The 17,544-nt window shown below is 44.9% G+C and overlaps 1 protein-coding gene across 1 annotated transcript in view; it reads left to right on the forward strand.

The window, feature by feature from the left end:
* Positions 1–17,544, forward strand: part of GLB1 (galactosidase beta 1) — a 110,175-nt gene that overhangs the window by 21,353 nt on the left and 71,278 nt on the right. The window contains exons 2-5 of the mRNA XM_050779389.1: positions 3,616–3,785; positions 7,292–7,442; positions 7,971–8,031; positions 10,706–10,800. Of these exons, the coding sequence (XP_050635346.1) occupies positions 3,616–3,785; positions 7,292–7,442; positions 7,971–8,031; positions 10,706–10,800 (477 nt within the window). The remainder of the gene's footprint in view (positions 1–3,615; positions 3,786–7,291; positions 7,443–7,970; positions 8,032–10,705; positions 10,801–17,544) is intronic.

The following is a 17,544-nucleotide window of genomic DNA, read 5'->3' on the forward strand; positions in this document are numbered from 1 at the left end:
CACGTATCTGGTCCTGTCTTTCTTTCATTTCGGTGGCTCTCCATGGCTGTCAGCATAAAGTCCGGGCCCTTGAATCTGGACTTCAGGGCTCATTGGATCTGGCCCTGGCCTCCTCTTCCGCCTCAGCAGCTGCCATCTTTTATCTGTATCTAGGCTGTGTGGCTCCTGGCCTGTAGTCCTGCCCTCCCTCTCCCAGGCCTCGCACACAATGTTTTCTCCATCTGTGTCACCTTCCCCCGTGGCTAACTTCACTTCATCCTAGGCCTTGGCTCAGGCCAGTGGTTCTCAATTTTGCCTGCATGTTGCATCATCTAGGCAGCTTTAAGAAATTCCAGTGTCTGGGTTCCTCCCAAGACCGATTAAAACCTGAATGTCTGGGGTTGAGGTCAACTTTGCTTTTTTTTTTTTTTTTTTTTTGAGACAGTCTCACACTATTGCCCAGGCCGGAGTGCAGTGGCGTGATCTTGGCTCACTGCAAGCTCTGCCTCCCGGGTTCACGCCATTCTCCTGCCTCAGTCTCCCGTGTAGCTGGGACTGCAGGCACCCTCCACCATGCCCGGCTAAATTTTTTTTTTGTATTTTTAGTAGAGACGGGGTTTCACCATGTTAGCCAGGATGGTCTCGATCTCCTGACCTCGTGATCTGCCCGCCTCGGCCTCCCAAAGAACTTTGCTATTTTTAAAACCTTGCACAGGTGATTTTGCCATGCAGCCAAGATTGAGAAACACAGTTTGGGATGTTTCTTCCTTTGAGAAACTTGCCCTTGCCCCTCCCCTCCACCCCGCCTCGACCTCACTGTGTTAACCGTTGGGTTTCTTCCAGGCTAGATGGAAGCTTCATATGGGTTGTGGCCATATCTGTGTGGTTCTTGTCTGTGATTACTCAGCATGTAATAGGTGCTTGGTAATATTATATTTGTCAGTGAATGGTGAGGAGATATTTAGACTGCACTTTGAGGTCATTGGAGGGTAGAGATGGTGTCTCACCATGTACGGGACAAAGGCCAGATTCCATTTTCTCCCACCATCTTTTTTTCCAGCCTTATCTTCTGCTCCTCTGAACTCCTTCACTTAGGTGGATTTCAAACAGCTCTACCCTTTTCCCAATTCTACCAGAAGTTGCTTGACCTCCTTTCTACCTGTCTGATGAATGTTCCCACCTCATGGGCCACCTTTGAACTTAGGAAACTTGTGGGGAACCCTTATTTGACACTTAGCCGTGTATATACTATGAGAATGTTTCCAAGAGCATCCATTGAGGCACCTGGTGTAAGAAATAATTTTTATATTTTTGTGAGTTTAGGAGACTTTTCCTTTGAACAGAAATTAAAGCCTTATTTACTAGAAGAATAAAGTGATGTTAAATTGACACTTGCCCTTTTAAAAATGATTCCTAAATTAGTTATTTGTGTTTATTTAGCTTTATTGAGATGTAATTCACATACAATAAAGCTCTCCATTTGCCCCTATGAATTCTTCTCTGAGTTGTTTAACTTCAGCTCCCCGGTTAGATTTCAGGCATGTGTGATGTAGGACTCATGCTGCCACAGCTGCTTCCAAATACAGCTTCAAGGGTAACCCCCAAAGCCACCATGGACTAGGATGCTACTGTGACTAAAGCTAGTATTGTGACCTTCAAAAGCCTAAAGATGCACAAGGAATCTGACCCATAATGGAGAGCACTAGTTGATGGCTTCTTAAAACCCTGGTTCTATTGGCACCTGTGGCCTGTTGCTGCCTTATCCACCAGAGGGCAGTGTTCCACTCGGCTTAAAGTCAAACCCCAACCCCTACCACCCGTTGAGGTCATGCCTTTCAAAATCCTAGCATTTTAGCTCCTGAAGTGACCCAAAAACAGTGTTTCTTAAAATTTTGCTTGATAGAAATAAATCTTACATTGCAACCAAATATACGTGCATACATGTGCAACTCCACATACGTATATATAACAAAAGTTTTATAAAGTAATACTTTCCTATGTGTAATACACTGTTCTTTCTTTTTTTTTTTTCTTTTTTTTTTTTTTTGAGACGGAGTCTCACTCTGTTGCCAGGCTGGAGTGCAATGGCATGATCTTGGCTCACTGCAACCTCCACCTCCCCGGTTCAGGCGATTCTCCTGCCCCAACCTCCCGAATAGCTGGGACTATAGGCGTGTGCCACCATGCCCAGCTAATTTTTTTATTTTTGGTAGAGATGGGGTTTCACTATGTTGGCCAGGATGGTCTTGATCCCTTGACCTCATGATCCACCCGCCTCAGCCTCCCAAAGTGCTGGGATTACAGGCATGAGCCACCACACCTGGCCTCTATTTTCTTTCTTGCCCTTTTTTTTTTTTTTTTTGAGACAAGTGTCTTGCTCTGTCACCTGGGCTGCAGTGCAGTGGCATGAACATGGTTCACTGCAGTCTCAACCTTCTGGGCTCAAGCAGTCCTTCCACCTCAGCCTCCCAAGTAGCTGGGACCATAGGTGTGTGCCACCATGCCTGATTTTTTTTTTTTTTTTTTTTGTAGAGATGAGGCCTTGCTGAGTTGCCTAGGCTGGTCTCGAACTCCTTAGCTCAAGCGATCCTCCAGACTTGGCCTCCCAAAGTGCTAGGATTACAGGCATAAGCAACTGCGCCTGCTATTCTTTGATTTTTATTTTTATTTATCTTATTATTATTTTTTTGAGACAGAGTCTCGCTCTGTCGCCCAGGCTGAAGTGCACTGGCATGATCCCAGCTCACTGCATCCTCTGCTTCCTGGGTTCAAGTGATTCTCGTGTCTCAGCCTCCCAAGTAGCTGGGATTACAGACGTGCACCACTATGCCTGGCTAATTTTTGCATTTTTGGTGGAGATGGGGTTTCACCATGTTGGCCAGGCTGGTCTTGAACTCCTGACCTCAGGTGATCCACCTGCCTCAGCCTCCCAAAGTTCTGGGATTACAGGCATGAGCCATCATGCCTGGACAATTCTTTCATTTTTAAAAGGTGCTTATTGCCACCAAAAATGAGTTTGTTATTCACAAATCAGGTCACCCCCCACAATTCGAAAAATATTGCCTTAAAGTTCTTTTAATCCAATACCCTGGATAGTTATAGATGAAGATAGGTAGGGTTAGAGACGGACTTACCCAGGTCACTCTGGGATTCACGCAATACCTAGGATGGGGCGTCGGGGCTCTGGAGTTTTAACCCATTGCTTTTTGTCCTGTATTTTACACTTAGAATTTTCTTAATGGATCTTGGTTATCCCAGTGACATTACAGTTGAGGTGCATCCAGTGCTCAGGCAGGTCACAGCAACAAGGGCGTGTGTGTGTGTGTGTTCTCCAGCCCCATGAACAGCGCAGTGGAATATCATCTCAGCCACTGATTGTCAGCTCAGTGCTGGCCTCTAGAAGCTGAGCCTTATGGAATCCTGCCTGTGGATCCTCTTTGATAATTTCTCTTACCTGAGTACCTCTGGTGGACCTGGCTTAGCAATGGTTTGTATGATAGCTCAGAAAACAAGCATTAAGTCCATCAGCACATTACATAAATTAAATAGGCAGAGAGTCACTTGCCACTGTCAAAGGATCGGCTTCTGAAATGCAGAAGGTGAAAGTTCTCATGTGACCCCATCCTTGCTCTGTAGAATGCCACCCGGAGGGTGTTTGAAATTGCCTATAGCCAGGACCGCTTCCTCAAGGATGGCCAGCCGTTTCGCTACATCTCAGGAAGCATTCACTACTCCCGCGTCCCCCGCTTCTACTGGAAGGACCGGCTGCTGAAGATGAAGATGGCTGGGCTGAACACCATCCAGACGTAAGTAGGAGGGCACATGGCTGTCACCTAGGCCAGAACACCCACTCTGGAGAGAGGATACAACTGTGTTTCTCAGGGTGGCTATTTGGTTGCTCAGAAATGGGAAATAGTCCAGTGTGGTGTGCTGGGAGGGGCTTGTCATGAACCGGACTGGCCCTTTTTCAAATCATCAACTACTTCTTCCAGTCTTCAATTTTAATCATCAGAAGTCATTAAATAAATAGCTTAAAAAGGCAAAGGATGGGGGAAGCAAACAGAAGTAACAATGATTGAGCCCTTACCAGATCCAGGGTACTTTATACGAATGATTCCATTCCCTTGAGATAGGTATTATTGTTCCTGTTTATAGCTGGTGAAGCTGAAATTTGCCTAAGGCCATATCTTTGGCTAGTATTGGAAGGGAAGGGAAGGCATGCAGGCAGCTGTAGCGCAGGTATGGCTGTAGTCATACACAAAGATAGGCTAACAGGAGAAAAGCATCACAGATCTGTAAGTTTTATCTGACATGAGAGTCTTCAGAAAAGAAGACCCAAGGAAAACTTTTTACACTTAGGTTCTATGACCTAGTGGTAGTAGACTGAAGCGGGAAACCCCACAAGGCCTGCCTCAACGGATACTTCTTGGCCTTTCTGGGTGGCATTCCTTCCTTCTGGGTATGGAGCAGGACCCCTCTGCAATGAGGATCTAGAAGGGAGAAGGGAGAGGCGACTTTTCTAGGTTTCATGGCTTGCTTTGGGAGAGAGGGCTTCTAATTTCTATGACCCACACTGGGAGGAATTCTGGTTTGACTTGCTTCAGGGGAGAAGAAGGGGTGGGAGACAGAAGAGCAGGAGAAGGTCAGAGAAAGAAGATGTGCTCCTAAGGCCTTCCAATCTCCTTTAGTTCAAAGGACTCAGCATGCCAAGGTGCCATACTTTGGGGTATTGTTTTCTGAGCCCCAATAACAGAATAAGCCTTGTGCTTAGGTAGATTTCTGAAACCCAGTTTGGCTTTGTGGTTCTGCTGGGGTAATTGTATAACTTCAGGGTATAGAATTATCCCAACAGTTACCTCTCCGCATCTCTTCTGCTATTGCAAAGTAACTAACAGGGAAGAAAGTTGGTGTGGCTGGCCGCTCTGGCTTTTGCAGTGCTGATGTGGATTGCTGATAACTTTTCAAAGATAAAGAGTGAGAAAACCCAGAGGCAGATTCCGAAGATAGATAGTGAGGGAGAACCCACTCATTATTCTGGTTCTAAGGCCACTGGCAGAGTGAACCCAAGTTCACCTGTTTGTAATTCTGACACTGAGTTCTGGAAGACCAAGACTGTTCCAGGGAACCCTGAAATCATGGGATCACACACACACAAAATGACACAAACCAGGGTCTTCAAAGAGAGCTTTGTGATGGTAATGGATGGCTTCATATTTAACTTTGTATCTGTCTGTCTGTGGGTAGACAGAGGAGCTGATAGAAGGTTTTGTCATTTTACCTCCTGCCACATGATTCCTGACAAAATCTTTTGTCAGAGGATCTGGGGATTGGAGTTTTTCCTACACTTACTAAAAATTATTTCTTCAAAAAATAAATGTGTCTCTTACTACTTTTCAGCAAAATATTTTTATTTTTCCTAAGCCTTACATGGGCATATATAATTTTTATTTTTATTTATCAAAACAGTTTTCTAGAGCTGGGGTCTTGCTCTGTCACCTGGCTGGAATGCAGTGGCTCAGTCATAGTTCACTGAAACCTTAAAGTGGGCTCAGGTGATCCTCCCACCTCAGCCTCCTGAGTAGTTGGGATTACAGGCACTGCTACCACACCAGCTAATTTTTTTGTTTTGTTTTGTTTTTAGAGATGAAGTTACACTATGTTTCCCATGGTGGTCTTCATCTCCGGGCCTCAAGTGATCCTACTGCTTTGGCCTCCCAGAGTGCGGGGATTACAGAAGTGAGCTACTGTGCCCAGCTATAATTGTTATGTAATAGGAATTAGTGCTGATATAATTCTGGAATTTTCTGTTGTTGTTGTTGCTTTTAAGAAGTGTCCCCACCAAGTTTGATTAGCTTGGGGAGCTGCTGTAAAAATTCATAACAAGGCCCCTCCCAAGAGGCTGCCAAATGGGAAAGTCTGTGTGTCCTGTGGTTTATGGTTCTACAAACAGTTTAGACATTTATGTAGGAGATCTGGATTTTTGAGCTCTTTCCCCTTCCACAGAGCACCTCAATTCAATTATTTATGCAAAATATAATTATAAAAAGCTAAAAACATGACTTACAAACAAATATATAACGGACATATATCAGAAATGTATTTAACTGGATAAAGAAAATGTGGTACATATATACCATGGAATACTACAAAATCACAAAAAAGAATGAGATGATGTCCTTTGCAGCAACCTGGATGCAGCTAGAGGCTATTATCCTGAGCAAACACAGGGATGGAAAACCAAATACTGCATGTTCTCACTTATAAGTGGTAGCTAAACTTCGAGTACATACATATGGACACAAAGAAGGGAACAACAGACAACGGGGCCTTGAGGGTGGAGGGTGGGAGGAGGGTGAATACCCCTATCGTGTACTAGGCATATTACCTGGGTGACTAAATAATCTGTACACCAAACCCCCATGACATGCAATTTACCTGTATAACAAACCTGCACATGTACCCCTGAACCTAAAATAAAAGTTTTGAAAAATTTATTTAACTTGTTACCGAGGAAACTAGCTATATGGTAAAGCCAATTCAAAGGAGAATTTGAGGAAGGGAGGTTTACAGCCAGTCAAGAAAGGCATGTTCAAATAAAGTTATCTTTAGAGATAAAACTGGTTAATATCATAAAGGGCAATGAATGAAAGAGTTACCTTTGGAGTTGTCTTCTCTGTACGACAATCATCATTTGTTTCTCTCCCAGGCAATAATCTACAAATTAATCTGTAACTTCAAAGTTCTTCCCTTAATCAATAGTAAATAGTAAGTCAAACAAAATATTTCCCTTGGAGAATGAAAGAAGCCTCAGTGGGCCCATTGGACAGTCCTCCATTATAACATGGAAAGGAAATGCAGTCACTGTTTTGCCTTATATCCAAATTCTGGATAATTTTTCTTTTCTTTTCTTTATTTGTTTTGACACAGGGTCTCTGTCATCTAGTCTGGAGTGCAGTGGCACAATCACTGCTCACTGCAGCTTCAACCTCCCGAGCTTAAGCAAACCTCCACCTCAAGCCTCCAGGATAACTGGGACCATAGGCATGCACCCTGGCTAATTTTTTTTGTAGAGATAGGGTTTCACCACGTTGCCCAGGCTAGTGTCAAACTCCTGGGCTCTGCCCACCGTGGCTTCCCAAAGTGCTGGGATTAGAGGCCTGAGCCACGTGCCAGCCTTGGATCATTTTTCTTCCAAAGCACCTTCTCCCTCTTATCCTTGTGTTAGCAATAGTCATAATGAGGCCCCTTCCCCACTCTTCCTTCTTCTTGACTCTGCCAAGTATCCAGGAAGGGGCTGTGTGTATCTTGGCAGGTATGTGCCCTGGAACTTTCATGAGCCCTGGCCAGGACAGTACCAGTTTTCTGAGGACCATGATGTGGAATATTTTCTTCGGCTGGCTCACGAGCTGGGACTGCTGGTTATCCTGAGGCCCGGACCCTACATCTGTGCGGAGTGGGAAATGGTGAGTGTGGCTAGACTGGGTTCTGCCTGGTGTGTGAGTTGGCAGGCAGCAGCCCTGGGGCAAAGGGCATTAAGGCAGACCTGCATTCCAGAGAGCATGGGGCCTGGGACTGTACCCAACACAGGTGTCTTTTACCTTGGCAAGGTACCCAGGCAGAGAGAAGCAGGCCGGGGTCAGGGCATGGGCTCTCCTCTTGGTGGTCACTCATATAACTCAGCTTGCTCGTCTGTAAGAAGCAGTTAATGGTGTCTTCTCTGTCTACCTCGCAGGTAGCTGTGAAACTAAATTGAACAATCTTTATGGAAAAGGCTTTGGTCCTCAAAACATTGCATTCATGCAGAGTGATCTTAATTGTGCTACATTCCAATGTCTAATTTCCCTGCAAGTTATAAACCAAAAAGCCCAGCTCAAATACCTCTTGTCCCTTGAAGCTTTTATTATTTTCCATAACTGCTAATAGTAATTTCTGTCTCCTCTGAGCTCCCTTCACAGAATGGACATTATAATGGCTTATTTTTCCTGACCTAGGGAGGATTACCTGCTTGGCTGCTAGAGAAAGAGGCTATTCTTCTCCGCTCTTCCGACCCAGGTAAGTTGTTACAGATGTCTTGAGAAGATTTATAAAAGCTTCAGGCCGTTGTGCACATGTACCCTAGAACTTAAATTATAATAATAATAAAATTAAATTAAAAAAAAAAGAAAAACAGCTTCTGGCTAGGTGCGGTGGCTCACACCTGTAATCCTAGCACTTTGGGAGGCTGAGGCGGGTGGATTACCTGAGGTCAGGAGTTCGAGACCAGCCTAGCCAATATGGCAAAACCTCGCCTCTACTAAAAATACAAAAAATTAGCTGGGCGTGGTCGTGGGCGCCTGGAATCCCAGCTACTCAGGAGGCTGAGGCAGGAGGATTGCTAGAACCCCAGAGGCAGATGTTGCAGTGAGCCGAGATCGTGCTAATGCACTATAGCCTGGATGACAGAGCGAGACTACGTCTCAAAACAAACAAACAAACAAAAAAAGCTTCAACAATTTGTATCGAAAGGGGGAGGTATTTTGAAGTTTGGGGTACCTCTGCACAAATACTTTTGAAAGTTTACTGAAAGTCTGAGTGTTTATCACCGTCCAGTGCATAGCACCAAACTAAACCTCTAGGAAATTAGGCTCTGAACTACTTAACCAGATCTTACTGATAAACTGGTAATTCTTTGAATTGGCATTGAGCCCTGTTTGCGGTTGACCAGCTGACTTCAATGCTTTCTCTTCCTATTTACTTAGCATATTCCACAACCAATGATAGCACCTAGCTAATCAAAATGACAAGCCAGGCATGGTGGCTCACACCTGTAATCCCAGGACTTTGGGAGGCCAAGGAGGAGGGATTGCTTGAGCCCAGGAGTTTGAGACGAGCCTAGGTTACATAGTGAGACCCCATCTCTAAGAAAATTTTAAAATTAGCCAGGTGTGCTGGCATGTGCCTGTAGTCCGGCAGGCTGAGGTGGGAGGATTGCCTGAGCCTGGGAGGTTGAGGCTGCAGTGAGCCATGATTGCACCACTGCACTCTAGCCTGGGCAACAGAGAGGGACTTTGTCTCAAAGAAAGAAATAAGGCCGGGCACAGTGGCTCAAACCTGTAATCCCAACATTTTGAGAGGCCGAGGCAGGCAGATCACCTGAGGTCGGGAGTTCGAGACCAGCCTGACCAACGTGAAGAAACCCTGTCTCTACTAAAAATACAAAAATTAGCCGGGTGTGGTGGTGCATGCCTATAATCCCAGCTACTTGGGAGGCTGAGGCAGGAGAATTGCTTGAACCTGGGAGGCGGAGGTTGCAGTGAGCCCAGATTGCGCCATTGCACTCCAGCCTGGGCAACAAGAATGAAACTCTGTCTCAAAAAAAAAAAAAGAAATAAAAACAAAATGACAGTTTCTGGGATGGTGTCATTGGATTGCTTGGTAGCTGCAATGCCTTCTATTTTTGTCTACTTCTACAGAGCAATGTGTAAATGATGGTTTTTTCTTTGTCTTACTCCAGGACCTTCATGTTTTGCACACTTAGCATATTATTGGTGTTTTCATATGTAGTAACTCCTTTAATCCTTATGCCAACTTTATGTGGCATGTACTTTTATTATTCCTATTTGACAATATAACTATATAATTTGTTAGAACTTCATTTTATACAGAAAAAAATCTTCCTGTGACTGAGAAGAGGACACACTGTTCAGTGACTCTTTTCTTCATTCAGCAAACGTTGCTTGGATATGTTCTATGCTCCAGGCTTTGTGTCCGTCCTATGGCAAGGATGGTGTCTTAGTCCATTTTCTGTTGCTTGTAACAGAATACCTGAAGCTGAGTAATTTATAAAGAAAAGCATTTATTTCCTACAGTTATGGAGGCCGAGAAGTTCAAAGTGGAAGGGCTGTATCTGGTGAGGGCCTTCTTGCTGGTGAGGACTCTGCAGAGTCCTGAGGGGGCACAGGGCATCACATGGTGAGGGGACTGAGTGTCCTAGCTCAGATCTCTCTGCTTCTTCTTATAAAGCCACGAGTCCCGTTCCCATGATGACCCATGAATCCACTAACCTATGAATCTATTAATCCATGAGTGGATCGATCTGCTTATGAGGGCTGAGCCTCTTAAAGGCCCCACCTCTCAGTGCTCCCACACTGGGGATTCTGTTTCAGCGTGAGTTTCGGAGGGGACAAACATTCCAGCCGTAGCAGACAGATACAGGCACGCTGGTCCTTGTCCCCTGAGGAGCTCAGCTGAGGAGACAACTACATGCAGGACGACTTTTATGAGACTTTTATTTCAGAAGGTACTTGTCGAGTCCCGTATATCCTGATCTCTGCTGCCAGCCCTGGTGTAATAAAGCTGCACTGGCTGCATTGGGGTCTCTTTGTACTAAAAGGTGTGTGATGGTGTTAAACCAGGGGTGTTCAATCCTTTGGCTTCCCTGGTCTACATTGGAAGAAGAATTGTCTTGGGCCACACATGAAATACACTAACACTAATGATAGCTGATGAGCTAAAAGAAAAAAAAAAGCCTGCAAGCCACATGCAGTGAATTTCTGAGTGCAGAAATTCTGGCCTCCCAAAGTGCTGGGGTTACAGGCTTGAGCCACCGTGCCCAGCCAAAAAACTCAGAATGTTTTTAAAAAGTTTACAAATTTGTGTTGGGCCACATTCAAAGCCATCCTGGGCTGCATGTGGCTTGCAGGCTGTGGGTTGGACAAGCTTGTGTTAAACTTTTCTTGTTTTCCAGATTACCTGGCAGCTGTGGACAAATGGTTGGGAGTCCTTCTGCCCAAGATGAAGCCTCTCCTCTATCAGAATGGAGGGCCAATTATAACAGTGCAGGTAACCCTGGAGTTGAGCATGGATGGATTGGGGGAGGGGTTCCCATCCATCTATGTTATATAAATGATAGGAGTGATGCAGACATGAGCCTCATAGATCTGTTTCTTTAACAGATAATGCTGCAGATAGTGCTTTTAGTTAAATTGCATTTGGGAAGGCATTACCATTTTTGAATGCCTGCTATGTGGCAGGCTTTCTGCTGGGTGCTTTGTAAATGCTATTCAATTCTTCCAACCACTGTCTCTTTTCAATGAGGAAGTTTGAAAAGGTTGAGTGACTTGGCCAAGGTCAACCAGCCAGCAGGTGGCAGAATTAGGATAGCATCCTAATTCTGCGGATTCCAGGGTTTGTCTCTCTGTCTCTCCTGCAATATTATTTTCTGGCAGCAGTAATGCAGCATGGACTGAAACACTTTGGTATCGGCACTGCCTCAGCAGTCAGATAAACCTGGAATGGAAAAGGATGTGGTCAACTGGGGCTGTTATGTTTCCTCTCTTGCTTTCTGCCCCATTCTCCTTCTTCCATGTGTTCTTGGCTCTGCAAGAACTAGTATACTGTGGGGTACATTGAACTTCAACAGTTTTTGGTGTTGGTAAAATTACTTAGGTGAAACATAAAACCATGTTCATTGGGCATTGACCAAGGATACCAAGGATGCTTTTTGTTTTTTTTTTTGAGACAGAGTCTCACTCTGTCGCCCAGGCTGGTGTGCAGTGGCGCAATCTCGGCTTACTGCAACCTCTGCCTCCTGGGTTCAGGTGATTCTCCCACCTCAGCCTCCCAAGTAGCTGGGATTACAGGCGCATGCCACCACGCCTGGCTGAGTTTTGTATTTTTAGTAGAGGCAGGGTTTCACTGTATTGGCCAGGCTGGTCTCAAACTCCTGACCTCAGGTGATCTGCCTGCCTTGGCCTCCCAAAGTGCTGGGATTACAGGCATGAGCCACTGTGCCTGGCCATGACCAAAGATGCTCTTATGGAAAAGAGTAAAGATTTTTTTTTTTTTTGGAGACAGGGTCTCGCTCTGTTGCCCAGGCTGGAATGCAGTGGCACGACCTCAGCTCACTGCAGCCTCTGCCTCCTGGGTTCAGGTGACCCTCCTGCGTCAGCCTCCCAAGTAGCTGGCATTACAGGCATGCGCCACGATGCCCGGCTATGTTTTTATATTTTTAGTAGAGGTGGGGTTTCACCATGTTGACCAGGCTGGTCTCAAACTCCTGACCTCAGGTGATCCACCCACCTCGGCCTCCCAAAGTGCTGGGATTACAGGCATGAGCCACTGCTCATGGCCATGGCCAAGGATGCTTTTATGGAAAAGAGTAAAGTTATGTAAAGGTGGCTGCATCCTGGACATCCCAGGGATGCAGAGTGGCACTCCCTAGGGGAGTGTGGGCCAGGCTTCCTTCTTATGAACTATAGGCAGCTTGTGGGGATGGATCGTGGTAGGGCGGGAGCATGGGCACTCCCTCGCCTTTCAGGTGTGGGTGGACAGAGGTGCTGAGAGGGCTGCACTGGCCAGGGTGTCCGTTCTGAGGCTTTGCGGTGGGAGGAGATATTTTCTTGAGAGAGGCCAGGTTGCTGCTCACGGCGGGATGTGTGAGTCGCCCCACATGCCCCTATCTTTTACCGTCTTGAGTCTGTACTGGTTCAGCTAATAGGAACCACATTTTCCTACATGAAGATATCAAGTCTGAAACTTGGGTGCATCTTTGCTTTGCATGGCTATGTTGTCTTCCTTTCTTCTGGTCTCAGGTGCAAACCCTCTTTAGATGCCCTCTTTTTTTCAGTCTCTGCTTCTCCTTGAATCACTTTCAATTTCTGCTCACAACTTTTCTGCCCCTTTGGTTTTGGAAATGCCATGAAAAGTATAATCAAGTATTAATTCTGCAGAGGTGAAGTTGACTGTCGTGGAGATATTTCTTCTTGTGTCCATCCCTAGCAACCTCAGATGACTTTAACTTGACCCTGAGTCCTGCCAGTTGACTCTGCCCTCCTCCTCCTCATCCTCTCCCCTTCCCATCTCCACATGCTTGAATCCCACCTAATCATTTTTACCCCTTGTTTACAAAATAAACAAGTGTAGAGAGACACAAGAAAGCAGAAAAAACATAATTGTTACTCAGACCTCAGGAGCCATAGCAAAGCTCTTCACATTTTTGGGAGTTTCCTTGAATATTTTCTATGCCTTTTTTCTTTCTTCTTTCTTACAGAGTAAGTTCATTCTCTGTGACCTATTTTCTGTGTGGCTTTTTTTGCTTCATTCTTTGTCATGAGCATTTTTTCATATCGTTAACAACTCTTTCATCATCTTTCATGGTTGTCCTACTTACCTTCCGACGCACAGTTCCTATATGTGTTCCCTCTGTCCGGAAGCCGTCCCAATTGACATATTGGTTTCCATAAGACTTTCAGAACCGTCACTGGTGCCTCCTTTTGTGAAGCACACGTGGGAGCAGTTTCGTCCCTGACACACTGTGTCTCTAGTCTCCTGGCCCCCCACGCCTCTGCCTGGCAGCCATGAGGGCACATCATGTGTTTGTGCACATCACATACGCACCAAACAGCTCTGGAATGGAATAGAAGCTGATTGACTTGATAAGAAGGAACTGGGGGATTTGTAGACAGTATTTCTTTTCGTTGCTGTTATTATTTTTGTTTTTTGAGACAGAGTCTTGCTCTGTCACCAGGCTGGAGTGCAGTGACACGATCTTGGCTCACTGCAACCTCCACCTCCCAGGTTCAGGTGATCTTCCTGCTTCAGCCTCCCGAGTAGGTGGGACTACAGGTGTGCACAACCACACCGGCTAATTTTATGTATTTTTAGTGAAGATGGGGTTTTTACCATGTTGGTCAGGATGGTCTCAATCTCTTGACCTCGTGGTCCACCCACCTCGGCCTCCCAAAGTGCTGGGATTACAGGCATGAGCCACTGCCCCAGGCCTGTAGACAGTAATTCTATCTGTAAAGATTTCTGTAAAAGGGCCAAGCATGATGGCTCAATGCCTGTAATCCCAGCACTTTGGAAGGCTGAGGCAGGAGGATCTCTTGAGCCCAGGAGTTCAAGACCAGCCTGGGCAACATAGTGAAACTCCATCTCTACAAAAAATTTAAAAATTAGCTGGGTATGGTGGCATGCGCCTATGTTCCCAGCCATTCAGGGCACAGAGGCAGGAGGATTACTTGAGCCTGGGAGGTTGGAGCTGCAGTGAGCCGTGGTCACACCACTCAGTGCACTCCAGCCTGGGCAACAAAATGACACTCTGTCTCAAAAAAATAAAGATTTCTGTAAAAGGCAATTTCTGTGTCTGTCTTAATTCATGTTGAAGGGTACAAAATGGTGGCTTTACTCAATTCTTGATGTTAATTTTCTCTCTCAGTGCTCAGAGTTTGAAATGGCCAGGGAGGAGCTACGTGTTTGCAGCCAGGGTAAAAATGAGTCAGACCAGAAGGCTCAAATCCCTGTCTGAGAACATTTAGGGCCCTCAACACTGTTGTGTTACAGATACAGGAAGCCAGGTCTGTGCCTTTATTCATCCTCATGATTCAGTCAGATATGCAGATGTTTCTCTTTTGGGGGGATTAGCTGAGCCAGTGCCACCTATGATGGTTTGCATATGTGGATGTTTATCTCAGTTTCTGCCTGAAAAAACTAAAGCCATTGATAATATCCAAGGTGAAAATAATTAGGAGTGGACGACCTTCCACCCACAACTTTACTTCATCCAATTAACAGGGCATTCATCATGCGGTAATAAGCCTATTTATGACTGTTTGGAATAGCAACATCTTTAAAAGTCTCTGGTGCTTAAGGAGCTTACAGAATGGAGACAGTTGCTCTAGAACAAAGACCTGCAAATTATGGCCACCACCTACATTTTTTTGTAAGTAAAAGTATATTGGAATCACCACACTATTTGTTTATATATTGTCTGTGGCCACTTTTGTACTATAGTGGCAGAGCTGAGTAGTTGAGATGGAGACCTCTATGGCTGCAACGCCTAAAATATTTACTGTTTGGTGGTTATTTGTTTGTTTGTTTGTTTTAAGATGGAGTCTCACTCTGTTGCCCAGGCTGAAGTTCAGTGGCGTAATCTCTGCTCATGGCAACCTCTGCCTCCCAGGTTCAAGCAATTCTTGTGCCTCAGCCTCTCAAATAGCTGAGATTATAGGCGCCTGCCACCACACCTGGCTAGTTTTTTTTGTATTTTTAGTAGAGATAGGGTTTCATCATGTTGACCAGACTGGTTTTGAAATCCTGACCTCAAGTGATCCACCTGCCTCAGCCTCCCAAAGTACTAGGATTACAGGCATGAGCCACCACTCCCGGCCTGGTGTTGTATTAAAAAGGTTTGTTGACTCCTGCTCTAGAAACATCAGTGTTCCTCTGAACCTAGCCATGACTTTTTCTATGGGTTTTTCAAGCCTTTTCATTTGTATGTTTCACCTACCCCCAGCCTTCACACATCTTTTTTTTTCCTAATTGGTAGTAACATAGAACTTGCATAGAGTCTTAGCTGCTAGCATTTTGAACACTTACTAGATGCCAGATCTGTGCAAAGTTCTAGTCATGTATTGACTCAGTTAATCCTCGTGATAACCCATCAAGTTAGGTACACTTTACAGGTGGAGTCCCATGGGTAGGAAGTGGCAGAGCTCAGATTTGCATGTAGATGGTTGGGCCTTTGCCAGCCATGCCCGTGACTAGAACTCTAAGCTGCCTCACAATTGTGCTTTTCTTGCTCTCTCAAAACCTAACCAAATTATGTGTATACATTTTTTACAAGCCTGTTTATTTTAGGGTGTATGATACAATGATGATAATGGATAAATAAGATCTGGAAAAGCAAGATGATAAGAAAACCAAGGTTGGGTTGGGGTATGGGGGTGGGCGGAAGAGAACACGAGGTGCAGAGGCTGTGAGACCATTTAGTTGCTGGAGCTGACTTTTAAGATCTTTAGCTCTGAATTTCTTGACAGCCAGATGATAAAAAGGAGACATAGTCATGTAAGTAGCACTTATAAAGGAGGAGAAAAGAACCTTGCCAGTATTTACAAAGCTTTTCTTAGCATTTATCTAAATTATTGCAAAAGGAACTTTCATGGAACTCATCAATGGGAGTTTTCTACTCTGCGTAAGCAGCAAATACGTCCTCTTCCAGGATGGTTTCATGACCAGTGAAGTCTCTGTCCTGGGCATGCATGCTACGGTCTGTTTTACTTCTTGAACCCAAACTCTGAAAGTATTGCCAGAGGGATCCTCTCTGAGAGAAGGATCATTCATGAAACCATTTGGGAGGCAGGACTGTGCAGATAATGACGGCAGCATTTAGTTCATTTTCATCACTCACCATTCTTCTCCCACTCTCCAACTCTGCACATGGACGAAATTGAGCTGTTGGCGATATCAAATATGTAGGAATACCCTCTTCCCATTCCCTTCCCAAGTTCAGAGCCTTTTCTTCTAGAGCTACCTCAGGCTGTCCCTCCAAGGAACCTTCCCTACCAATCTCTCCCAGCCACTCAGGCTAAGCACCTCTTTTCTGGGGACTCACAGTTTCTTGTGCTTATGTTTAAAGATCACGTATTCCCAGGATCTCAAATATTTTTGTATTATGTGTATGTTAAAATTTTATGGTTGGGCATTTTTAAAATTTTTATAAATGAAATATAGCATACATATATAAATGTGCAGTGTAATGAATCACTATGGTGTGAACACCCACATAAACACCAACCAAGGTCAGGAAACAGCACGTAGCCAGTGCCCCAGAAGCTTCCCAGGTGTCCTCGTTGATCATACACCATTTCATCCCACTGTGCTGACTCTTATAGCCATCAGTTTTTTGCTTTTCTTTATACTTTTACCACCTATGTGTGTACTCAGACTTTATAGTTAGGTTTTGATTGTTTTGAATTTTCTCTAAAGGGGATTGTACTGTATGTATTTTTCAGTGTCATGCTTCTTTCACTTGACATTATATTCCTAAGATTCTTTGGTGTATTGGGTAGAGCTGAAGTTCATTTGTTTTATTGCCCGAGAGCAATGTTTCTTAACCTGTTTTTTTTCATCATTGCCCCCAAGGATCCCTTTTAAACTTTTTTTCTAAGTGCCTTCTCCTCTTCACCATGAAATTTTAATACCTGAGATATTGTATATTGGTTTATTTGCTCTGTGTGTGTGTGTGTGTGTGTGTGGATGTTTAATATATTTTATCCCCAAAGCATCCATTTTTACCCCCTCGGGGATGCTACCCACCTCATTGAGAATGCATGCTTCAGAGCAGGGACCCCGCCCTCAGCACTATTGCCATGTTGCACCTGATAATTCTTCACTATGGGGCTTCCCTGTGCACTGTGGAATGTCTAGCAGCATCCCTGGGCCTCTAGCCACTGGATGCCCTGAGCACGTCCCCTGAGGTGTGACAATCACAAACATTTCCAGACATAGCCACATGTCCCCTGTGGGGCTAAAGAGCTCCTGGTTGAGAACCACTGATGTTATTGAGCACAAACTGAACACCAGTGTGTGTGTGACAGCAGGTCGAATAAACATGCCGTGTCTGTCCCTGGCATTCACCCTTCTTATTGCCATGGAGATTTTGCATAGTATATTAAGGGAAAACACAGTTACAACCGGTGCATGTAATATGATGCCCGTTTTGAGGAAAGAAAACACTGCTGTGTATTATTTGTGTATATTTGGGGAGTGTGTGGGTCTGTGTAAATCTAGACGGCTGTATACTAA

This window comes from Macaca thibetana, chromosome 2 (assembly GCF_024542745.1).
Source record: "Macaca thibetana thibetana isolate TM-01 chromosome 2, ASM2454274v1, whole genome shotgun sequence".
Lineage (NCBI taxonomy): Eukaryota > Metazoa > Chordata > Mammalia > Primates > Cercopithecidae > Macaca > Macaca thibetana.